Below are 25,729 nucleotides of genomic sequence, written 5' to 3'. Positions count from 1 at the left end.
AAGATCTGTTTTATAGATAAGTTAATGGACAATTCCTGAGCGATTTGGGGCTGTGTAAACTCTCTAGACCGAAGTGTAAGGCCTGGTTCACATCTAACCATGGGTTTCCATTTGGGGTGTGTTCTTCGGGACCCTCCCTGAATGGAAACCTAATTCACATAGAGCGGTTACTTTAGGAAACCCGTGGACCCCATAGACTATAATGGTGTCCTTGTGGTATCCGCATGCTTGCACCACTTTTTCTCTCTGCATTTTTTTTTTAATTTTTATTTTTTTTACGTGGAGAGGGGAACAGTATGGCCCGAACATAGCTGTGAACAGAGCCTAAGACTTTTGGGATGTGACAAATATATCGGACCTCGTGCAACCTTTCATAAACACTTTGGAAATTGCTATACTCCAGCAAAACTGTCTTCCCTATCGCTATAAATCTACCCCCCATTGACTTGTCTGGGGAAATGAAATTCAGTAAGGGTCCATTCACACGGAGGAAAATGAGGAATTTCAGCACTGGAAAAAAAAAGCCTCCCATTGACTTCAATGGGTTCTGACTTCAATGGGCTCCTTTCTCTGCTGCTTTTTTCAGTGCTGAAATTCCACACCAAATTCCTTACAATTTTCCTCCATATGAAAGGACCTCAAGCCAGACTCTTGATGCACAACCTTGTTACGTATCCGATTAATCCTCTATAGTCGTAGGGAGTATAATCTTCTGGTGTTAATGACTCTGCTTCATTGATTCCATTAATTTTGTGACTTATAGTTTTCATGAATATTGTTAATGGGTGTGTTTTTAATTTTTTCCTCTTTCTATATTTAAAATAGAGGGAGTGTATCTCTATACATATTGGCCAAGCAGGAGTGCAAATGGGTAATGCCTGCTGGGAGCTGTACTGTCTAGAGCATGGAATCCAGCCAGATGGAATAATTCCTAATGAGGGGAACGTCGCAGATTCATCTTTTGGAACTTTCTTCTTTGAAACCGGAGCTGGAAAACACGTGCCACGAGCAGTGCTTGTTGACTTGGAACCAAGTGTTATTGGTGAGTCTTAGGTATCTTAAGGAACACTAAAGATTGAGCAGACGCTGTTACCTGCCTCTTGCAGTACCATTATGGGCTGGAGATGGCTACAAGCACTAGCATAACATCACAGGAAATTTGGGAGGGGTTGAGGCTCCAGGACATGATTTACCCCAGGGAAAGGGGAGGATTAAATGTGTGGTTTTCACTTACTTTGAACAAATCGCCATCTGTCTTAAATTCCTGAAAGACAAAACTATCTAGCTATGTGATAACTTAGAGGTTTATATACAGTAAGTAGACTCTGCTTATGCAGCAGTCTGTACTACAGCACTGACTGGTATGATACGCTAGGTTCACATTAGCGGTCGGTTTTCTGTTCTTTGTGTCCGCATAGGGACATGAAAAAAAAACGGAAACTCAATCTGCTGAAGCAGTTACCCACATAATGAGGGATGGAAACAAGCACTAGTGTGAATGTTTTGAGACCTTTAAAAATGCTCTCCAAGGAAAATCTGCCAAGCTTTGGGTGCAAGCAGGGGGTTTATTTAGTATTCAGCCATCCCTATTAGTGCATGACCTAGTATGTTACCCAGGTTTCACACAAACAGATAGCTTGGCAGGATTTGCCTATGGTAGGGTTATAGCACGAGGAGGTAGCTTTATGTAGGTAGTATTCAGTATTCCTCATTACAGCTCCACAAGGCTATGCTACCCAGCTTTCCCAGAACCTAAATCTGTCAAGCTGTAGATTAAGGAGACTTTTATTTATATAGTATGACTTATTATTAAGCAGTCACCATTGCCATGTAATCCTGTATACTAACCAATTTTCCTGGGACCCTGAAAAGCAAATCTGACCTAGTATGCAATACTATTCAGTACAAAAACATATAGTTTCCGAGCAGGAGCAAGTTCTAGTATTTAGGTTACCAATCCATAGGTTATTTAGACTTCCTGAGATCCTGAAAGGTAAACATGAATTATATTGCAGGGATATAGGAAAGGAAATGGCAAAACATAACTACTAGAGATGAGCGAGTACTATTCGAAACTGCCGTTTCAAATAGCACGCTCCCATAGAAATGAATGGGAGCGGCCGGCGCGCAGGGGGTTGAGCGGCCGGACGCCGGTCCTGGCTGCGTGCTTGCTGCGTCCATTCATTCCTATGGGAGTACTCACTCATCACTAATAACTACACATTTTGCCAGTCAGCAATCTTCGATGACTTTTCCCATGATGCTGTACTGAGTTGGATTGTTAGGCCTTGTTCACATCAGCGTTCAGCAAACCTATTCGGAATCAGTATTTGACATCTTCAAAACCTGATTTCAAACTGTCTAGATGAAAACCCATTGATTTCAAAGGGTTTTAAAAGTTAAGGCCTGATTCACATCTGTGTTCAGTATTCCGTTCAGGTAGTCCGCATGGAGCCCCACCCCCTCCCTGTCCCAAATGGAATACCGAATGCATTGACAAGCAGTCAGCAATGAAAGCACACGGACCCCATAGACTATAATGGGGTCCATTTGTTTTCCGCATGGTGTCTGCGCAAGTCGTGTGGACAGGGACGTAGTCCATGAAGTACTCTTCTCTCTACATGTTCCGTGTGGAAAACACACAGGCCCCATCATAGTCTATGGGGTCCCTGTGCTTTCATTGCACATCGCTTGTAACGGTATAACGAACACAGATGTGAACCAGGCCTTACTGTGAATAAGCTACTGCTGGCTCCTTTACTGCTGTCAGTATCTGTGTCATATTGTAAATTACGTGTGTGTGTGGGGGGGGTGTATCCTTTCCATCAAAAATAGCGTAGCCTTTTGTGTAGTGTATAGACAAAAAAAGTGTGCAGCCTAAGCTTTCTGGCTCTTGCGTACTCACATTAGAGTGAGGAAAGGTGATGGTGGTGGGAGTGGACATGGCTGCTGATTTGTAACTTTATAATAAAAAAAAAGCATGAAAAAAATCTTATGTGAAATCCTAGAAAATAATTCTTTATTTGTTTGGATTCTGGGTTTAGGAGCCCTTGAGTAATACAATGTGTGCACTAAAGAACCTTTTGAAGGATAACCTTTTTCAAACAATCTAAAATTCTTTTTAAAAATCTTAGGTGAGATCAGATCTGGGCCATACCGTTCACTATTTCACCCGGAGCAGCTGATTACTGGCAAGGAGGATGCTGCCAATAACTATGCTAGAGGTCACTATACCATTGGAAAGGAGATTGTTGATGGTGTTTTAGACAGATTACGTAAAATGGTAAGTCCTTGATATTTGTATCATAACTGGAAATAAGTATTGTTTTTTTTTAATGTGCTAGTGTTCAGGTTGTCTAAAACTCCTATGCTTCGACTACACTTGGGTTTAGAACTGGGAAAAAAAATTGCCCCTAAATCATCGTATCTGATACTTCAAGCTATTTCCATTGTAGGATGTGAAGACATATTGGTACAACGGCTGGAAATAAAATGCCTCAAGTAAATGGGGACGCATAGTAGGCAGGAGTGCCAGTATTCAAGAACAATATTCAAATTGAACCACCGTACATAGAGGACCTTTCATGTCCTCCTGCACGTGCAGTTTTATATACCACTAGAAAGCTGAAAATGCACTGAATTCTTGGGTGGGTTCGGGGCTAGACTGTAAGGAATGCCCTTCTTACAATGGGCAGAGATCGGTGCCAAAATTAAAGGCACCAATATCTCCAGCCCAGGGCCACATAGCAGTAAAGCAGACGGTGCACTGTCGGCTTTCTAGTGGGTATATAAAACCACATGTGCAGGAGGACATGAAAGGTCCTCTAAGCACTGTGGATCATTTGTATATTCTTGAAGAGTCACTCCTGCCTACCTGTTGTGCAGGAACCTACTATGCGTCCCCATTTACTTGAGGCCTTTTTTTCCCAGCAATTGTTTCAATATGTCTTCACATCCTACTATGGGAATAACTTGAAGTATCAAATAAGATCTTAAAGGAGCAAGTGGGTTTTTTTTTTTTGGTTTTTTTTTTTTCTTCTCACTTTCCAATAAAGAACATGTTGGAAGCTTCACAGTACATATTACTCTGCAATGTAATAAACCAATTAAAATAAACGAATTATTTCAAGCAAATAACTTCAGTTTTTATTTATTTGCAGTCTGACCAGTGCAGTGGCCTTCAAGGGTTTCTAATATTTCACAGCTTTGGAGGCGGCACAGGCTCTGGATTTACTTCCTTGTTGATGGAACGTCTATCTGTTGACTATGGAAAGAAGTCAAAGCTTGAGTTCTCTGTTTATCCAGCTCCACAAATCTCTACTGCAGTGGTGGAGCCTTACAATTCTATTCTGACAACCCACACAACTCTGGAGCACTCGGACTGTGCCTTCATGGTAGACAACGAGGCAATTTATGATATATGTAACCGTAATCTGGACATTGAACGCCCTTCTTATACCAATCTAAACAGACTAATAGGACAGATAGTATCTTCTATTACAGCCTCTTTACGGTTTGATGGTGCATTGAATGTTGACTTAACAGAGTTCCAGACTAACTTGGTGCCATATCCTAGAATACATTTCCCGCTGGTAACCTACTCCCCTATAATATCAGCAGAGAAGGCTTACCACGAACAGCTGTCTGTGCCAGAGATTACCAACGCTTGCTTTGAATATTCTAATCAGATGGTTAAATGTGACCCCAGACGTGGTAAATACATGGCATGCTGCTTGTTATACCGGGGAGATGTGGTGCCCAAAGATGTAAATGCTGCAATAGCTGCTATCAAAACCAGGAGGTCGATCCAGTTTGTTGATTGGTGTCCTACTGGATTTAAGGTGGGAATTAACTACCAGCCCCCCACTGTAGTCCCGGGAGGAGACCTGGCAAAGGTACAGCGGGCAGTTTGTATGCTGAGTAATACTACAGCAATCGCTGAGGCCTGGGCTAGGCTGGACAATAAATTTGACCTCATGTATTCTAAGAGGGCATTTGTACATTGGTATGTGGGAGAGGGGATGGAAGAAGGAGAGTTCTCTGAAGCAAGAGAGGATATGGCTGCCCTGGAAAAGGATTATGAAGAAGTGGGAACAGATTCTGGAGATGGAGGGGAGGAAGAGGACGAAGAATACTGAAACTTAGTATGCTATGAATATTCTGATTTGGCAAACAAAATGAAAATTGAAACGCTAGGCATTCCCATGTTTTAAAGTCAGTAAAATATTTGAGTATTGTAAACCAGTTTGCCTACATATTCTGTATAGAACTCATGTTTAATCATGCTGATAATAAAAAGAAAAATCCTATTGGTCCCCTGTCTTATGAATCTTCTCAATAAAAGTACTGTAGGATATATTTTTTGAGGCGTCTTGCTCAACCTGCCCTAGAACTTTGTAGGACCATCTGCATGCCTTTTAGATCAGGAAAATCTATGGTAAGGCCAGGCCTAGACAACCTTCTTGTAGTACTGAGCCACAATAATCTTGTCTGCTGTAGCTCAAAGAAACTGGTGGCAATGGCCTAAGAGCTTAGTCACACGTCTGTTCTGTCTGAAACAGTGTGGCAAATTGATTGGCATTTACATGTCTGTGTGTTATTAGGTAGTGGGCTCTGAATGGCGGAATTGTTCTAGTACTGAACTAGCCTGTTCAGTAGCGCACTGCGGCATAACTTACATTCTCATGTATCTGTCGCCCCAACACTGGCCTCCCTTCAGTCAATAAACACAAGGGTTACACCATCTTAGTGCATATAATGTGATCCAGCAGTAATCCTCATGACTCTTCAGAAGTTGGGTATATTCAGTCTGTGAAATTATGACCCGGTCTCGGCCTGTTAGGTTCAGGCGCAGAGTGTCCGGACGGCATTCAGCGCGTGAATCACCTGATGCACGGCAGGGGAATGTTCACACCAGACATGCAGTTTCTGCTCGGGCGTGGTTCACGTGGTGAGTGGCCTGGTGGATCAGTGCCTGGTGTGTCTTGGCCTCTGAAGGGGTTAAGTTCTCTGCAGTGCTGAATACTTTACAGGCCATGGGCAAGGACTTCTCTTCAGTATATAAGGTTGTTGCACATGCTACCATGATTTCCGGTCTTAAACGTCTGTTCCTAGTGAATGTCTGTTGTCTGAAGTTGCTACTATCTGCATCCTGGCCCATCCAGTTTCTTGCTCTTGTTCACACAGGTCTGTTCGCTAAGTATTGAGCTTGTATCCAGACATAGTGTTCCGGGCGCAGCGAGCCCTAGGTATTTTTCTGTTTGGAAGTTTGGAATTTTGATAGGGGTTTTGTGTGTGATCCTAAGTTCTGTTTTTTCCTATCCCTTGCTTAGTTCAGTTACTCTGTGTTTCACGTTTATTTTCTCCCTATGTTTTTGTGTTTTCATGTTCACCGTTAGTCCAGTCTGGACATCCGTGGGGGGCTTGTTCTGGATCTGCCTCTCTTTCGTAAACGTGAAGCTAGACAGGGGCTCCATTTCCCTTTGTAGGTTAGCTACTTCTCCGGCTGTGCTCGTGCCCCTTCAGGCAAGTTAGTCGGGCCCACGGCTACTTCTAGTTGTGCGAGGCAGGGTGTAGGAGGATCCACACTAGAAGTCCAAACTGCTCGTACTTATTATTATTATTATTATTTTTTTTATATATATGTTTTTCCTGTACCGTACTGAGAAGTTATCAGTCCGGGGCCAGTCCGTGGTCAGGGATCCCCAAACCATAACAGAAATACACTGGTTGTCTGCTGTAGATACCAGACCAAACTCTAGGCTAGGGACTGGGCTCAAAGAATCCTTGTAATCCATAATGCTAGGATTTATGTAGTCTGGCTCAGGCATGAGTGTGTGGGGAAGACTATTGTATGTATACAAACCTTTATATTTTCAATGTGGCGACAAAACATGGTGTGATTGTAGTCTTATGTAATAGATGGACCAGCATAAAAGTAGCTTACACTGAACAAAAACAAATGCCCGTCTCTTTATTGTTGCGTCACTCATGAATAATTAATCTGTGTTGGCATGGTAAGTATGGCTGACAAACCATCTTGTAGGTTGTCCATGTCTGAAATATCCCTGTCCTGGTGCTGTTATGGAAGGTTTGGAATCCATCAATGCTGTGTAAGTCAAAGCTTCACAAGTATGACCTCTGACAGGGTGTTCTGTGATGCTGCTACAAATGGATTCTGTAAAACAAAGAACGTAGTATAGAATTCAATACCTGAGTATTTACCTCCCCAGAGCAAATTGTCATTGTAGCTGCTGTAAGACATCATGTAAAATAGGGATGTCTCACAAGCCATACACTCATTTTTATCAGGAACTAAGCAAAATTTATGCCACAAAACTAACGTACCATTAACCAAATTTTTTAGACACATATACAACTTGGACAAAGGAGGAAAGTGGGAGTGACCTGGGTTGCAACGCCATGTTACAAAAAAATGTGCCAAAGTTGTAATGTGTGTGTGTGTGTGTGTGTGTGTGTACAAAAAAAAAAAATTGTAATCCTAAATCAACTAATAAGAGACAATCTCAAGATACAAAAAAAAAAAATCAAACAGCATTAGACATTTTTCTAAATCTGGCACAGTTCAAGCCTATTTTCACTGTCTAAAACCTACACCGTATTAGTAAAATTTGCCTCTGAGTTGGAATAGCTGTCGGTTGAATCAACAGTTTTTCAAGGTCTATGGTTCCTGTATTTCCCTGCAACTCCTTCAATAAAGTAAGTGAATGGAGTTGCAATGAGACCCTGAGGACTTGAAGTTATGGTCACAGCCTCCTTCGGATTGCATTTACTTGTGTCCGTGAAGGAATAGCAAGTGAACATTGCAATCTTTGCTTGTGCAACAGAACGCTGTCAAAATTGCTGTGTAGTCCCAGGCTTTCTGAACCTTTACTTACTGGATTCAATAGCATTTATACCGGATGGTTGGGTGCATCTAGGTGAATAATAGGTTTCTTTGGAGAATTGGCGGTTTCCTTCTCTGAAGTGCTTATATGCATCCTCAGTAACAAATCTAAAAAAAAAAAAAATCATAAAATTTAGCACCCCCCCTCAAATTAAAGTAATTGAAAGAGCATCCTGTGACATCCGTGCTGGGCTAAGGCTCCACGTTTCAGAAAAAGCTGCTTCTTTTGCTGCAGTTTTTTTTCAGTCAAACTTAGTAGTGGATACACAAGGAATTGGAAATGTAAAGGAAGCACTTATACTTCTCTCTAGTTAAAAACACAGATGGGAATTTGAACTTAAAGGGGTATTCCCATCTCAAGGATCCTTATCTACACTGCTAGCTTATGTAAATTCAATAGTTTTCCTAAATACATGGCTTCAGCAATTCTGCTTTGTTTGCCTGTTATGTGAAATTATTCCTTATTCTCTATGTAAGCATATAGATAACACTGAGTCTGTTCTTTAGACATATGGTAAGTGTTCTATACAAACTCGTGTAAAGTAATATACATTTACTGTGCATATTATTTGATCTGGATTTATATTAGATCTCTAGTAATGATAATACATACTCTCATGCTAAAGGAAAAGTGTGTATCTATTGGGATACTTCATAGTGTCCTGTTCATCAAACAGTCAAAGCCTCCCGTCAGCTTGCTGATGTATACAGGTAGTGAGAAGAAGACACAGCAGGCAAAGCTGCTGAGACAGGAGATGGGAAAACCCCTTTAGGCTAAGGCCCCACGGGCCGTATCCGCACCACTAAAGCACTGCGGGAAGAACCACTACGTGAACGTATTGCGGTTCTTTCTGCAGCGCTTTTAAGAGAAAGTTCAGAGTTTTCCTCTGCGGACTTTCTCTCAACATTATATCTACGGGAAAGCCGCCGGCGTTTCCGTAGATATAATTGACATGCTGCAATTTGCAATGCTGCAACGGCTTTGCAAATCGCAGCATGTCTGCGCTGTGATCTTTTCCGCAAAATGGGGATGGGGTTCACATGAATCCCATCCACTTTGCCTGCACTGTACAACGCGTCTCCGCTGCGGGCAAATCACGGCGTTTCCAGTCCGTGGGGCTCCGGCCTTAATATGCAGCAGCAGTTCATGCTGCATATAAAGTCATGTTTCTGTGTTTTTAAATAGTGATATCTCAAATTCTTTAAAGCAAGTACTTCAATCTTGACAGCATATAAAATCTGAGAATCTCATCTTTTTTTGTATTTGATATAAAACCAGAGATACAGCTATTTGTGTGCATTTTCTGTTTAGTAAATGCATCACCTATACAAACTGCATTGTGTGTACAGACTCCATGGCAAGGTTTAGTTAGAACATTGCTAATGGGAACTTTACAACCTGTTTTTTTTTTTTTTTTTTTTTATTAAAAGGAATTTTGATAGGTTTATAAAGTATATTACAAAAATGTTCACCCCCCGGACGCAGTAACAAACAGATAAGTAAAATGATTAAATGTTAACATTAGACTTAATCCATATTGCAACCTGTAGTTCCTATTCCCAGTTTTTATTCCTGTAGCGAGTGCACCATCTTCCTTCCCATCTGTACACTTTAAAGAAGGTAGGAGAAAATGATTCTGTAGATTAAAAAAGAAAAAAAAAATTCTCAATGAACAAGATTGTACAACACTTTGTGCCATCAGCATTGATATGAAGCTAAGCCTTTTTTTTTTTTTTTATAGTATGGCTGTGCTTCTCCTATTTATTTCACATCTCCGACCTTTTATGTTTTCTTTTTAAACATGTTTCTTTCTAAACATCAGTTCTGTCATTTTGAGCAAAATGTACCTTCCTTCAAGGCTGAGTCTGCTTTGCCAATTTCCTTATATTGCTATTGGCCACATTTGAGCACTTCAATAAAATCAGTTACAGTAAAAATAGTTAATTACTAGTGAAATTAACAAATTCCCAAGACACATTCATGAATTGTCAGAACAATGATTTAGTATATTGTGAGACTTTTGTTGTGGAATTTCTACTTCAGCAGTTCCAAAAGGTAATGTAATCACCATTATAGCAATTTCCTAATATGCAGCAGGGAACTGGCAGGACAAGCAGACAGCAAATGAACAAACTAAGGTCATCCCCAGCTATTCACCAGTGTCCCTGCAAGCAAGACAGGGTGGACTTGAAAGCTTGTAACCCCGGTTGCAATCTCACAACCAGATGCCAGAAAACAGGTGCACAAGTAGGCTAAGAACTAAACCAGAAACCCTATGGTGTGCAGAAGGAGTATGCACAAGCTAGCATCAAAACCCAGAGAATACAGGAATTACCAAAACAGAAGCAGTGGAACACCATAGTCCAAGCCACTGTTAAGAAGGGTTAACCAGGAGAGCAAGATAAGGTCCAGACACCAGGAATTCAGCAGAAAACAAGGTAAGGGAATAAAAGGGAATAAAATCTGAGACCACAGCTGGGTAGATAATATAAAATAGAATATTTACAATTCTGCTTCCTACGGAGTTCAAGAACACCAACAAGATGAAATCTGACCATGTACTGCAATTTATAGGTGACTGCCCTGTAATCCTAACCCCTTTAAATAATTCTTATATTTCAAGAGGCGCTAAAGGGACAAAATGAGCTTGCTTTTCGAGCTAGTATATACCTTAGTTTGGATGATGTCTTTGCACAGGTACTGCATAGGTGAATCATTCTTTTGCCCTTCATTAAAGTCAGGCAGAGGGTTGTTCCTCATAATAAGTACAGCTTTTTCCTGATTTATCTTAGACATCCTATACATTATCCTCAGTGTTTTTCTGAAATCTTGAATCTTATCTACACATTTAGAAGATGGCATTTTGGTAAATAATGAGCACTAAGGAAAATAAAGAAAAAAATATATTTTACACTCAATACTTAATAAAATATTAACATGCAAGATACCCAGCTATAGTACCCCTGGCTGTCCTCCGCATTTACCTTGGTAACTTATAGATAATTGCCTTAATATTTACTATTCCTTCCTTAGCCACTAATAGACATGCCTCAAAAAATCGCAGCAAAATTTGCAAGAGAAAAAAGCAGCGTTTCCATAACATGTGGACTTAGCCTAAATCTATTTTCACATCTCTGCTTGAGGTTCAAGGGGATCTATTGGTGTCTGCTGTGAGACAGATTCAGCACTGTAATGGTTTCTGCTCAGAATGGAAATCATTGCGAAGACCAGAACAGAAACCTACAATGGTGTAGGATGCTGATGACACCCTTTTTTTCTGGAGGAATAGGGAATTTGAAAAATGCAGACTGCTATAATCTGCAGAAACACAATAAAACCAATCATATGGAGTAGCTTTCAAAAAAAAAATATCCGATCGCTCAACCTGCCACAATAGAACCATTACCGTCAGTGTTCCTTCTGAAGCCATCATTTGTTGCAGTTGGGTTTCAGAGTGCTGTCGAAGAAGCCTCCAGTAATCTTTTGCACCTTGACCTTAAAATATGAAATGTGATTATATTAATACTTGGTTCCACTGCAGGGTGTTTAGGCTTTTTCTGCAAGAGTATTGCGGGTTTATTTTATAATTGGTCCTACTCCAACCACAGATAGTTATTTCCAAATATTTCCAGTCAGATTGGTTTTTTTTCCTTGTCCATTTAATCCCCCCCCCCCCAAAAAAAAAAAAAAAAAGTTATTTGGTTTTAGTTTAAAAAGAAACAATATGAAGCAAGCAGAGCTAACAGTCCATACCTGTCTTTTCAGGAAAGAAAGGTTGTATAGCATTTGCTGGAACTTCATAGAAAGGATCGAGGAACTGTTGAGCCAATTCTTTACCAAGAAACCTGGAAAAAATTAGGTTACTGTAACGCATAGAAATCCTTGAAAAAAGTGTCTCATTAATTAATTTTAGATTCAGTATTAAATGTAAGTGTGTCCAAATAAAATCTAGAAAAAGAAAACCTCCATGTGTGAACAGTGGATTTATAATACAATAAATACAAAATAGAAATTGCTTTTAACAGATTGGTAATACTCTTGGTGCGGGATTCTATTTTTTTTATTATTATTTTTGTTTGTGCCCACATAATACTTCTCTAGAATGAACAATTAATAATGAAACATACTGATACTGTACAGTGCCAAAAATACTGCTAGATGCAGAAACAAATAGAATGCAATGCCATTGTAATACTGTCATGTAGTGTCTAAAATATTCAGTATCCAAATAATAATTTAGGCTAAGGCGCCACGGGCCGTAATTGCAGCACTAAAGCGTTGCGGAAAGAACCGCTGCGTGTTCGCATTGCGGTTCTTTCCGCAGCGCTTTTAAGAGAAAGTTCACAGAGTTTCATCCAGGTTGTCACGGTGTATTCCTACAAAAAAATCAGTGGAATATACATTCTAATTCTCAGGCTATATACACTTCATCCAGGTTGTCACAGTGTGTACCCACAAAAAAGCAGTGGAATATAGATTATAATTCACCGGCTGTAGACGCTTCATCCAGGTTGTCAAACTCTGCTGGTTAGAGGCTCCACAACAAAAAAAAGTGCAAAAGACTAAGCTAACCCAAGGCTCAACTCCATTGAAGGTGCAACATTTAGATCGGTTCTTTCCAAACTAAGGGTGATACCTTTCGGAAAGATCTGATGCATCCCAAAACTAAGTGGGATACACTCAAATTGTCAGAATATATACCCTATATACGCTTAATTCAGGTTTCACCGGTGTGTACCCACCCAAAACTAACTGTGAAACACATTATTTGGCAGCCTATTGGCAGGCTTAATCCAGGTTTTAGCATTGTTTTACCCACCCAAAGCTAAGTGGGAGACATATTATTTGGCAGCCTATTGGCAGGCTTAATCCAGGTTTTAATGGTGTGGTTTAGAGAAGCCATGATTATTTAATTTTGGGAAGAATATGCAAATGTGTTGAGGCTGGGACTGGGTTACAAACTGGGCCGGTCTACCTCATATCCCCGCCTAACATTCCTGGCAGGGGCTCTGAAACTACACCATCCTCCTCCTCCTCCTCTGCCGCCGCTGTTAAATCGACCACAACTACGAGCTGAAAATGTTACAACACTGGTGTGGGTAGACGTCAGTAGGCTGTGCTGAGGCTCAGCAGCTTGGGGGAATGACAACACACTGCCTCCGAGGTGGGGGATGCTCACTAAGCTGGTGCAAGGCTCCACTCACAGAAAGGGCCTGATACTGTGCCGGTGCAAGGCTTCACTCAAAGAAAGGCCCTAATACTCTGCTGCTGCAAGGCTCCACTCACAAAAAGGTGCAAAACTCTGCTGCTGCAAGGCTTCACTCGCAGAAAGGGCCTAACACTCTGCTGGTGCACGGCTCCACTCACAAAAAGGTGCAAAACTTTGCTGCTGCAAGGCTCCACTCACAGAAAGGGCCTAATACTCTGCCGGTGCAAGGCTCCACTCAAATAAAGGGCCTAACACTCTGCTGGTGCAAGGCTCCACTTACAAAAAGGTGAAAAACTCTGCTGTTGCAAGGCTTCACTCACAGAAAGGGCCTAACACTCTGCTGGTGCACGGCTCCACTCACAAAAAGGTGCAAAACTTTGCTGCTGCAAGGCTCCACTCACAGAAAGGGCCTAATACTCTGCCGGTGCAAGGCTCCACTCACAGAAAGGGCCTAACACTCTGTTGCTGCAAGGCTCCACTCAAAGAAAGGTGCAAAACTCTGATTATCCTGTTTGAACTTGTTCAGTAATGAGGCCAGCTCAGCATGAGGATCTTCTACATTAGGTTGTCCACACACACACACACACACACACACACACACACACACACACACACAATGTGAGTACTGTTGGATTTCCCATTGCCTATTCCATCTGTGGTTGACATGGGCAATGTGATTTAAAGGGGTGCTTGGTAATGTTTCTTTAGCTTAAAATTTGTGTTTCTTTCCACACAATTGGTGAGGAAAGAATGTTTCTAACTATTTTTCCACTGTCTGAGAGGTTGTATTGAGTGCATAAAGTGTGTAGTTGTTAGGCTGTGATAGTGGGGTAATACAGGGACTTGGGCATGTTAGATGCCCCCAGGCATGCTTCCCCTGCTGTTCCAGTTGCATTCCAGGGTGTTGGCATCATTTCCTAGGGTGTAATAGTGGACTTGGTGACCCTCCTGAGTCGAATAGTGGTTTCCCCCTTAACGAGTATTTTTCCCCCATAGACCATAATGGGGTTCGATATTTGATCGAACAGTTGAGTATTGAGCGGCTACTCGAATCGAATTTTGAACTTCAAACATTTCACTGTTCGCTCATCTCTACTTATTACAAATTACAAGTTACAAATTTCTGCTTACCAATTCATTACATAGGTAATAAATGATTGCGACTGGGGTTCTCCATTAAGCAGTTAGCAACAAGGCAAGTTTTTCATAAACTTTGATAATTTTTCATTGGCTTTTTCCCTGATTGCAGTCTCATATTTTCTAACATTCTTTGAAATTGGGACTATGAGACTTACATAAGTCAGATGGGAAGAATAGATACAAAAGAAGCAAATGTGGTATCTGTTACAAGTAAAAAAAATCAGGCTTGATTGAAGACCACTAGGTTGTTCATTGATCATTTTACCCTCTAAGGGGGTACAAAAAGGGAAGAAGTACAGTAAAGTTTAATAAAGTAAATAAATAAAGTGTTATTCATTTTGAGTACCATCATAATCATCATAACCTATAGAATAAAGATAAGTTATTTTTACAATCCCCCCCCAAAAAAAAAAAAAATTGTAAAAAGTAATCATTAAATTACATGTACTTAAAAATAGTTCCAACAAGCACTTCAAACCTTCATATAGCTCCAACAAAACTAAAATAAAAAATATGTACCCAAAAATAGTGGCATTAAATAATAGTTATCTAAAAAAAAAAAAAAAAAAAGCCTTTCTGCTTTGAGGTGACAAATAAATGAGAACAGCCAACTAGCCTGAATGGTAGTCTGAATATAGACATATAGTAATCCATCAGTTTGTTGTCTGTGAAAAACACCTAAAACACACAGACAAAAATTACAGTCATCAGGACTTTATCTTGCTTAGAAGAAAAAACACAAATATGGAAGAAAGCTGAATGAAGCTCCATCTGCATCCATTCATTCTGTCACTTTTTCAGACTGTTATTATGATTCTATAACATATCAAAACAACAGACAAACAATGCCAATGTAAACAGATTGTAACAGATCAAACAACAAAACTAACTGCATTGATTACTCAGGAATGGTGGAGGCTGGAGAAAAAAATCAATAGAGCGGCACCAATTAACAGATGCTAAGAGCTGGAAATTGTGGAGGTAGTTAAAGAACTTCTTTAAGTCTAGGGTCTCATGGCATAATTTAGAGCTGAATGTGAGGCAGATTCTACCTCAAAATCCGCTCCAAATTATGACTGGTGGCAGGGACACTGTAAATAGAAGCATCCTACTTGATCTTCCTGTGGATTCCATGGATGGTTGAGTTGCAGAACCCACCACACAATGATCAACCGCAGTGTGTCTGAGGCTTCAACTTTCCACCATGGGATCCACAAGGCATGAATTTGGATAGGAATCTAAATTGCACCTTGTGAACCTAGCATAAGGGGATACTGATATAGATTTCAGGTGTGAGTGAGTTGAACAACGTTTACTTACTTTTGTAGAAGTAAAACATGGGGCTCTAAATCAGTCTCCTCCACTACTTCATCGCTTTTACCTTGAACTGTAACTTCTGTGTTTTCTGCAGGTGAGTAAAGTGTTTCCTGCTGTTTGTCCACATTGCTATCAAAAGTGCCTGTTGAGTCCATCTTTGCCAAAGTCAACAACGAAGATGTCCTAGACAAGAATGGAAGATTATGTAGATAATCTGTTTTCCCTTAGCCCAAACAGCAGCACAAGATGGGGTATTCCTGCCCCTGTGTACTGTTAGGACAGGTGGAACTTTTATTAAACTAACAAGTTGCCCTCCCATAAAGGCCCAGGAGACCTCCCCCTCCCTGTGTTAGTCTCCAAGCATCATACAGAATATAGCCGTGTATAACCAACATAAGTCAAAGGGAGGGAGCTTTGTGCTGCTGTTTGGGCTAAGGGAAAACAGATTATCTACATAATCTTCCATTCCCCCTACGCCCAAACAGCAGCACAAGATGGGGATTTAACGAGTAATACCCCTTCTAGGGAGGGCGATCCTGGCAAGCTGAAGACAGGATAGAGTAATCAAAGGATTTTGCTTTGGTGGTGTGCAAGTCCAGTCTGTAGTGCCTTGCAAAGGTTAAATGTGAGGACCAAGATGCAGCCGCACAGATTTGGTCCACCGAGAGAGATTGTCTCTCTGCCCAAGACGCGGCTACTGCCCTAGTAGCATGGGCTCGCAAAAATTCCGGGACCGGCAGACCTTGTGCCTGCAGGGCCCCTGAAATAGCTTCTTTAATCCACCTCGATAGTGTGGCCTTAGATGCCTTACTTCCCCTATTGTGACCCAAAAAATTAATGAGCAAGTTATCTGCTCTGCGGAATAGGCGTGTCCGATCTAGATAAATCCGCAGTGTTCGCACAAGGTCCAGGTTGTGCATTCTCTCCTCCCATTCGGAGGAGGGAGAGGGGAAAAATGTTGGTAAGGTTATTGTTTGGTTAATATTTTCCATCGTGGGAACCTTTGGCAGAAATCCTTGGATAAATCTGAGCTGGACTCTGTCCGGAAAGAAGGTTGTATATGGTTCCGAGGCCGCCAGGGCCTGAAGCTCCCCTACTCGCTTGGCCGATGTGATTGCCAGCAGAAAGGTTACCTTCCATGAGAGGTATTTGAACTCTACCTCTGTCAGGGGTTCAAATGGCGGGGCACATAGCCCTTGTAGGACCGCAGCTAGGTCCCACTGGGGAGCCGGGGGCCGTACCGGGGGTCGGAGCCTAGAGGCCCCTCTTTGGAATTGCCTTATGAGAGGATTCTGCGACAATCTGGTCCCTAATAGAGCGCATAGTGCCGAGACATGCACCCTTAGAGTGGCTGGGGACAAACCCTTGTCCAATCCTTCCTGTAAGAATTCCAGAACTGCCTCAATGGATGATGTATCGCATTGCCTTCTGGCCCCCCAGTCCATAAATACCTGAGCAATCCTCTGGTAACTGCGATTGGTTGAATCCGCTCTAGAGTGGGCCAATGTCCTTAAGACGGCCTGGGACAATCCTCTGTCTCCACGTACGGTGCGGTCAACCTCCAGGCAGTGAGGTTGAACCTGTCCAGATCCTGGCAGAGCTGACTGTTTAGAGTTACCAGGTTTTGGACACGCGGAAGCCTCCAGTATGTCCCTCGACTCATTAACATGAGGTGGGTAAACCATGCCCTTTTCGGCCAGAACGGCATGATGACAATGGCCGACGTCTGGTCCTGCCTGAGTTTTGCCAATACCCTGGGAATCATCGGAATCGGAGGAAAAACGTATACTAGTTTGAAGCTCCAGGGTATTGGCAGGGCATCGATCGCCAAGGGATTGCCGTCCCGATACAGGGAGCAAAAGACTCCCACCTTGGCGTTGTGTTGGGTGGCCATCAGATCCACCTCGGGGAGACCCAACATCCTGGTGAGTTGTTGGAAGACTTCCTGGCTCAGAGACCACTCGGCTGTTGTTACTAGGCCCCTGCTTAGCTGATCCGCCAGGACATTGAGATGGCCCTTGATGTGCACCGCTGACAACCTGGATAAGTTCCTTTCTGCCCAGGAAAAGATCTGGTTGGTCACCCGCATCAGGGAGGGAGACCTGGTGCCTCCCTGTTTGTTGACATACTGCACGGCCGTTATATTGTCTGTTCTCACTCTGACCGCCTTCCCCTGCACATGGGGAGTCAGCTTCCGAAGTGCCAGATATATTGCGGTAAGCTCTCGCCAGTTGGAGGAGCGAGTCCTCTCCTCTTGGCTCCAGGTTCCTCTTATCAGGGTCTCCCCCAGATGCGCTCCCCAACCTGTGAGGGAGGCATCTGTGGTCAACAGGGTCCAGGAAGTCTGGACCGTGGACCTCCCGTCTCTGAGTTGGGACCACCATTCCAGTGATCGACGGGTACTGATGGATAACTGGATAGGCTTCTGAAGTCCAGAAGGATTCTCTCAGGATCTCGAGCTGTAAAGGGCGCATATGCCACAGTGCCCAGGGAACTGCCTCGATGGCCGCGGACATAAGTCCTAGGACCTTCATAGCTGTCCTGATTGTAACCTTCCTGGTTCGGGATAGGTGGTGGACCGCACGACCAATCTTCTCCTTTCGAGGAGAGGGCAGGGAGATCGTCATACTGAGAGAATCCAAATTGAAGCCCAGGAACTGAATCCGGGTTGATGGAACCACTACTGACTTCTGCCAGTTTACTAGCCAGCCCAGCTTGCTTATGAATGCCACTGTGGTACCCAACTGTGTGGCAAGAGCCTCCCTTGACTGGGCTTTTAATAGCCAGTCGTCTAAATACGGGACAATAAATATCCCCTGGAGGCGCAGGGCGGCTACGACCGGAGCCACTACCTTTGTGAAGGTGTGGGGGGCCGAAGATATACCGAACGGGAGAGCCGTAAACTGGAAGTGATGTAATCTTCCGTCTAGATGTATGGCAATTCTTAAATACTTCCTGTGTGGAGCATAGATGGGAATGTGGAGGTATGCGTCCCTCAGATCCAAGGTGACGAATAGGTCTCCTGGCTGCAAAAACGGGAGAACCGACCTTATGGTCTCCATCCGGAACCGGACCTTGCGGATGAATTGATTTACATACCTTAGGTCGATAATCATGCGCCACCCTCCGGTCGACTTTGGCACCAAAAACACGGGCGAGTAGACGCCTTGACCCTGCTCGTCTAGAGGGACTGGTTCCAATGCAGCCTTGTCCACATACTCCCACACGGATCTCTGAAGATGAAGCTGCTTGGTGCCCTGAAGAGGGCGGGTCCTCCTGTATTTGTCTGGAGGGGGGGAAAGAAAGCTTATTCTGTAGCCATCCTGTATAAGCTGGAGAACCCATGGGTCTTGGATGTATTGATGCCAGGCGGCTAGATGTAAAGAGAGGCGACCCCCCACTGCGGCTCTGCAGGTGAGGGGATGGTGATAGTCAGAAGGTGGATCTCTTTTCACCACCACGGGCGGAACCTCGACCGCCTCTTGATTGGCCACCTGGGCGCCTCCGAAATTGGCCTCTTGACGTGCCTCTGGAGGCCGCATAGCCCCGAAAGGACCGTTGCCTAGCCCCTGCAGACTGGGGGAGGCTTTTGCCCTTCGAGTCGGCCAGCCCTTCCATTATGCGGTCGAGCTCACTACCGAATAATCTGCCCGGCTCAAATGGTAAGGCGCACAAATTAAACTTTGAGGCATTGTCTGCCCTCCAGGGCTTGACCAGAGGGGACGCCTCGCGGCAGTTGACAACGCCATAGCCCTAGCTGCCAGCTTGACCTGGTAGAAAGCCGCCTCAGAGAGGTAGTCAGACATTAGAGTAATACTTGTCATGGCTGTCAGCAGATCGTCTCTGTGGACCCCTGAGTCGATGTCTCTCTCGAGGTTTGAGACTTCAGCCCGTAGCCTGGTGACTACCTCACTGGCCGCAATGCCTACTGAGGCCTGCGCTGCAGAGGAGGCATAGATGCGCCTAAGGGACCCCTCTGCCCTGCGGTCCATCACATTCGAACCATCCTCCGCTGGTACCACGGTGCGCTTAGATAGTTTAGAGACCGCTATATCTACCTTAGGCGGAGGGCCCCAAGAGCTGGACTGGGCTTCTGCTAGGGGAAACAGTGCCCTGAAACGCCTGGAAGCGTTAAATGGACGTTCCGGAAACCTCCATTCCGCTTCCATCCTCTTAACCATTTCCGAGTTGGCCTGGAAAGACTTAAGGGAGGTAGATGGAGTCTCCTCAGTAGGGTCTCCCACTTCCTTGGCCCGTACAATTTTTAGCAATTTGGGCATCCTCTCTACAGCAAAGACCGGTTTAACTGGTTCCAAGATGTCCTCTTCAGAGGAGATCTCATCTAGGATCTGTAGAGTTTCCATAGGGGGGAGAGAAGGAGGGGATGACTCCAAACGAGGTTTCTTTGATAATTGGGAGATAGAAACTTTCATCTCCCTCATTGACTCCTCCACAAACTCCCTCACCCAGCCAACAACATCTCGGACGGACGTGTCCTCTGACGGGGGCCCACGGCACCCACGGCAGCACTGGTATGCATAGCCGTCCGGAAGGGGCACCTCGCACTTAATGCAGGCTAGGTGGCGTCGCTTGGCGGTAGCCTTCCTCTTAGGGTTTTCAGGTACAGAGGAGGAAGACGACATCTAAGGAGAGATATATAATCAATTAATCTCTTACCTTAACTTGAGCTTTACCCTGAGGCCCCACTAGGGGGAATACATCACCTTAATCTTTTCAGAAATCCTTTCACAAAGGTTTGCTTAGCTGCCTTCTGGTTGCCCAAGCAGTAGCAACCTGTTAGCAAGAGCTGACAGGCAAACTAAATTGGGCCAGCAGCTTTAAATAGGGCGGAGGGGGGCGGGGCTAACCTTGACCACGCCCCCAACCACCTCAGCCTAATTAAATAACTCAGGGGGCACACTAGGCAATCCTAGCCAAAACAGGGAGCCTTTCTGTCTTCCCTAGGTGGGGAAAACCTTTCCCCTCACAAGCCCCTACCTGTAATTAAAAAAATCTCCGTCCGGCGCCTCGGCTCACTGGTACGCATGCGCCGGACGGAGGGCCGCGCATGCGCGGTACGGGCCACGAAACGGGATCCGCGCGCATGCGCAAAGCGGCCCCCTCGCCTGCGCGGTAGAGCCGGAAGGCCGCGGCGCACACACAGTGTCCGCGGCCGGAACAACAGAGGCGCCGGCAGGTTCCCCCCTCCGCCCAAAGGAAACTATGTTCCTAGGCGGCTGGGAGCGGCGCCGGAGCGCAGAATGGTGCCGACGACGCGGGACCAGAAGCTGCACTTCCTAAGAAGGTGACCCCCACTACCCCCAGGTAAGTCCCAAGGGGGAGCGGAGGCCCACCCAATTCAGATGGGAGAGGAGACCTCTCCCTCCACCTGTCCTGGTAACAGGACAGAAAAAAACACAGGGAGGGGGAGGTCTCCTGGGCCTTTATGGGAGGGCAACTTGTTAGTTTAATAAAAGTTCCACCTGTCCTAACAGTACACAGGGGCAGGAATACCCCATCTTGTGCTGCTGTTTGGGCGTAGGGGGAATGGGCAGGTACATTTCTTTAGAAAGCGTCCTGTGAAAATACTCAACCTCATTTAGCCATAATCACACTGCAAAACAACAATGTGGTAACTGTTTGTAGGGAATGGACTGACTAGCTGGAGAAGCTCTTCAGATTTGCTGTGGTTAAGTGACTTTGCTACAGCACTTCAATGGCTAGAGAAACAGTCTCTGTGAAATCACTGCTACGTTTACAAGGGATTTTTATATTACTGAGTGGAGCCTAAAAAGTAGCTGTGAAAGCCCAGCATTTACTAGTGATTAAAAAAAATATAGCAATACTCCAATGACTTTAGAAGTTTCATAGGATTTTTAGTTGTAGCACACAAATTGCTCCAGCAATAGTCACTTGACTGCTGAGACTTAGAGGAGATGCTCAAGCAACTTAGTGCATTGCTATGGACAGCGGTATAGCAGTCATCTTGGTAGTCAGCTACAAATTATCACAAAAACCTCCTAATTTATTTGGTGGGAGGTTTTATCCACCATATTCCCTCTATCAAAATTCAGTCAGCTACAAAGTGTACTCCATATCTGTTCTAAAATGTTCTGCAAGGGTTATGGTTCATAGTCAACAAACTGATACAATACTGGCGCGTGTGCGTGTGTTTCCTCCGGGTACTCCGGTTTTCTCCTTCACTCCGAAGACATACTGATAGGGAATATAGATTGTGGGCCCTATATGGGACAGTGTCTATGTCTGTAAAGTGCTGTGGAATATGATGGCGCTATACAAGTAAGCATACGATGAAATAAATACTGAGCTATATCCCCATCATAAAATTGTTGCTGAATTTATTCATACCATAAAAACTATAAAAAAAAAAAAATAGAAATAGAATTTCATGTAACACAATTTTCAATTTTGTAAAACTCACTGACTAAATCAATGGAAGAAGACTTATAATGGAAACCTTTATACAATCACCTCTTTTCCTATTTCTTTTTCAATTCCCATAAAAACTGCATACAAAAACTTCAGTAAAGTGTGAGTTGGGTTTAAAAGAGAAAGTATAATAGAAAGATATATATGGGGTCTTTTTTTTATTAGATCTTATTTAATGACCTGTTAGCTTTATTTTAATAAGGTAGAATAACTTCACTTTGTTGCGATGATCTTAAAGGGGTTGTTGAGTTTCTGCAAATACATGTTACTGTTTTTGTAATGTTATACAATTTAACAATACATTTTCTATATCAATTCCTTGTAGTTTTCTAGATTTCTGCTTGTAGTGATTCATTGTTTACTTGAAGTGAATAGAAATAAGTCACTGGTCATGTACACCTCTGTGTCTATCAAGGACTGATTTTATTCACTGCAAGTAAACAATGAATGGTGGCAAGCAGAGATCTAGAAAACAGTGTGGAATTAATTTACAAAGTATATTGGCAAATTGTATAACTTTACATTATACAAACAATGACATTTGCTGAAAATGGACAGCCTTTTTGATACATGTCCATGTGTGGTTTACTTATGGTCCATAAATGTGTTAAAAATGATTAACGTGTTATTTTCTTTTGCTATCCTCTAACTAAAATTTGCAATTTTCATTTGTTAAAAATGTACCCTCTTCCTCTGTTGAACACTATGCTGTAGGTACCATGTTACAGAGCAGAAGTAGCTGAGCAGACTGAGATATAGGTTTATGGGAAAAGATTAAGTATTGTCATTTATCCATTGTCTACTTTTCTACCGCCGCTGTCTGCCCTGGGGTTTCTGGCCTAAACCCCGGGGAAACTGGACAAGGGATATGGATGGCTTGCTGGAGGTCAGCTTTAAAACCTATTAATTTGAATGGGTCTTTAAAGCTAACCACCGGTGTCCGTATGCAGTCTTTCCGCCTGGAAACCAGTTTTCTTGCACGGACACAAAGTTGGACATGCAGGACTTTGTGTCCGTGCAAAAATAAAAAAAAAACTATTTCCAGGTGGAAAGGCTGCATGCAGAGCAGAAACCGGTGGTTAGCTTTAAGACCCATTCAAATTAATAGGTTTTAAAGCTGACAGCCGGCAAGCCATCCATATCCCTTGTCCAGTTTCCCTGGGGTTTAGGACAGAAACCCCTGCGCGGACAGCAGTGGTAATGTGAATGCCCTCTTACAGATGCATGATACATGTATACTAATCTTTTCCCACAACCCTATACTTACCTTTGGTCAGCTTCTCCTGCTTTATAACACAATGCTCATGGATTGAATAATATTTTCTTTAAATATGCAGCAGTTTTATCTGCATAAAGTAATCTATATGCAGATTAACATGGGTGCCACTTTGGTCAGATTAAATTGAAATGCAAACTACATTACAAAGACTACATTTGCTAGATTATGTAAACTGAAGTTGAATAAACATTTAGAGCCCCTTTGAAACACATTAGCAGATTACAACTGTATATATATTCCTTACTAGTACATTCTTAAAATGGTCCCCACATCCTAGTCTTCCTCTTCTGAATATAATGAGGGGAAAACAATCTCTCAGTTTAGTGGAGGTTTGTAATGCTGCAAATAGGTTGCGGAAACTGTACTAGTCACATTGTACATGCATATTCTAGCACATCACACTACTCTTTATACTTGTTTCCTATGTAATCATTGAGAAATAAACTGTACTTACCATCAGGTTCTGAGAAAAACGTGACTGCTGTTTTATGGTCACACATCGAATAAAATACTTCTCAGGGCTGTGCCCGTCTGTTATATAAAAAGGTATGGTCCTAAAATGAAATGTCATTGATGGATGGATGTCATTGCCTTGCCAGTGTTTGCTCAGAAAGCGCCACACATACAAAGACATTAGTGTGTTTGCCCAGGTTGTGGTTTATTGAAATGCGGTGTCTGTTAAACAAAAGTATCAACATAGCAACTTTATCGAATAAGCTTCCAAAAATCAGTTCTCCACTCTTCATAATCATGTGTTAAGGCCACTTTACTTTAATCCACAGATAAATATATTAAATCTTTATTCCGTACGCTGCCAGAAATGTTACAGTTTGAACAATACCCGGTAAGTCTATTTTAAAGCATTTATAGACTTGACAAGAATGGAACAGTCTTCAATGGAAACGGGTGGCTCCACTGGTTCTATGAATGTTTACCTTATTTATATTTAAGGGTTAATTGAGTTACTCGACTTTCTATATGAAGGAACGTGACAGGGGAGATTTACTAATTTAAGTATGCCATAAAATTGGTGCATGTGCCCTCCACCGTCCCTCCAGCATCCACTCACCGCACCTGTTTGTGCTACTCTAGTACCTGCAATTTCAGGTAGGAGTGTTAAGAACCGTATAAATGTAGGAAATAATCCCTCTACCAAATAGGTTTTTCAGATTTATAGTTTCATATTGGATTGAACCAGGTAAGTGACATATTGCCTATATTAAAATTCTTAAGGGTTACTCCATTATAGAGGAGGAGAGCACACACGTTAAATTGCAAGATGGTAAGGAGCAGGTTGTCGGGTAAACGGGAATGACTTTGTATGAGTGAGAAGAAGCCATAAAGCATGGCTGTATAAGAATTGCCTCCCCCAAAGGTTCCATTGGTAAAGTGAAGAGCACCAGCTAAGGGGGCCCCCTGATATATGGATCAGCAATTGAGAGGCAGTAGGAAGCTCCACGTATGCAGTTTGGGTGATCTAAGAGTAACTTGAGGGCTATGATTTTGGGGGAAAGGAAAGCCAAATTTATTTAGTGTTTGGAACAAATAGAATCAGAACATTACTGAAAGCTTTTTCTACTTCATGTGTTAAAAAAGAGGGATTTCTTATGCATGGGCAGAATGGATAATATTCTGCATATGTTATCTGGGCTTGTTGGAATAAAACCCATTTGGTCACACTGGATCAAGTCAAGTAATGGTTAAGTATGAATAGTGGTCAGACCAGGTCTCTGTGGGAGAGAATGGTAGGTAGCCTCTAGAAAAGGATATACTGAAGCCAGCAACCCTGTTTTTGGTTCCCCTGAGAAGTCTCAATTTAATGAAGGGTCAGTTGTGGACTTCCCTTGTAAGGGAAGGAGCTGTTTTGGGGAAATAAGGGTTGTATTAGAAAGAGGGGTCAGAAAATGATGACCAAGGTGGCAGATACTGCAACATGATGCAAGTGGTGAACATCATATATTATCACTAAGTATGAGTGAAATGGTCTACAAACTGGTGAAATCTACCTAGTATTTATTTCTTCTTGTTTTTTCCTTTAACCTTGTAGACAAATGGTATAAGGATTGATTGTTCTGGTATCACAGCTACTGTATTTAACATCTGTGATATTTGTATTGACCTATGAGGTCTGAAAACCGGCCGTGGTTGGACATTGATATTATTTTGGATTCTCTTATAATGGTCCAAGGGTTTTTTAGCTTATGTTTCCTTATCTTTGTTCTCCGATCACTGCATGTGATCTATTTATATACTATTTTATTGGTGTGTGTATCACACATTTATGTAGGTGCCTTTTTAGCATATCATTATAATTAAAAGTTAAGTTTTATGATTTCCATACCATTTATGGTGTTTCTAAATAATGGTTAATTCTACAAGCCAAAATTGAGGTAACAATCTTAAGGTCCAGATTAAGGAGAAAATAGG

The 25,729-nt window shown here is 42.8% G+C and overlaps 1 protein-coding gene across 1 annotated transcript; it reads left to right on the top strand.

The window, feature by feature from the left end:
• The first annotated feature begins 833 nt into the window (after positions 1-833).
• LOC142204938 (tubulin alpha chain-like) lies at positions 834-5,138 on the top strand. The gene is made up of 3 exons (XM_075276271.1): positions 834-1,042; positions 3,135-3,283; positions 4,161-5,138. The coding sequence occupies exons 1-3, from the start codon at positions 868-870 to the stop codon at positions 5,136-5,138; spliced, it is 1,302 nt and encodes a 433-aa protein (XP_075132372.1). The 5' UTR covers positions 834-867.
• The last annotated feature ends 20,591 nt before the right edge of the window (positions 5,139-25,729 follow it).

This window comes from Leptodactylus fuscus, chromosome 5 (genome assembly GCF_031893055.1).
Source record: "Leptodactylus fuscus isolate aLepFus1 chromosome 5, aLepFus1.hap2, whole genome shotgun sequence".
Taxonomy (NCBI): Eukaryota; Metazoa; Chordata; class Amphibia; order Anura; family Leptodactylidae; genus Leptodactylus; species Leptodactylus fuscus.
This window is presented reverse-complemented; position numbering and strand designations above follow the sequence as displayed.

Bases quoted from the DNA above. Each gene is read 5' to 3' on its own strand.
- LOC142204938 (XM_075276271.1), top strand. From the start codon at position 868: ATGGGTAATGCCTGCTGGGAGCTGTACTGTCTAGAGCATGGAATCCAG. The intron at 1,043-3,134 runs GTGAGTCTTAGG...TAAAAATCTTAG, and splicing joins CTTGGAACCAAGTGTTATTG to GTGAGATCAGATCTGGGCCA. The intron at 3,284-4,160 runs GTAAGTCCTTGA...ATTTATTTGCAG, and splicing joins TAGACAGATTACGTAAAATG to TCTGACCAGTGCAGTGGCCT.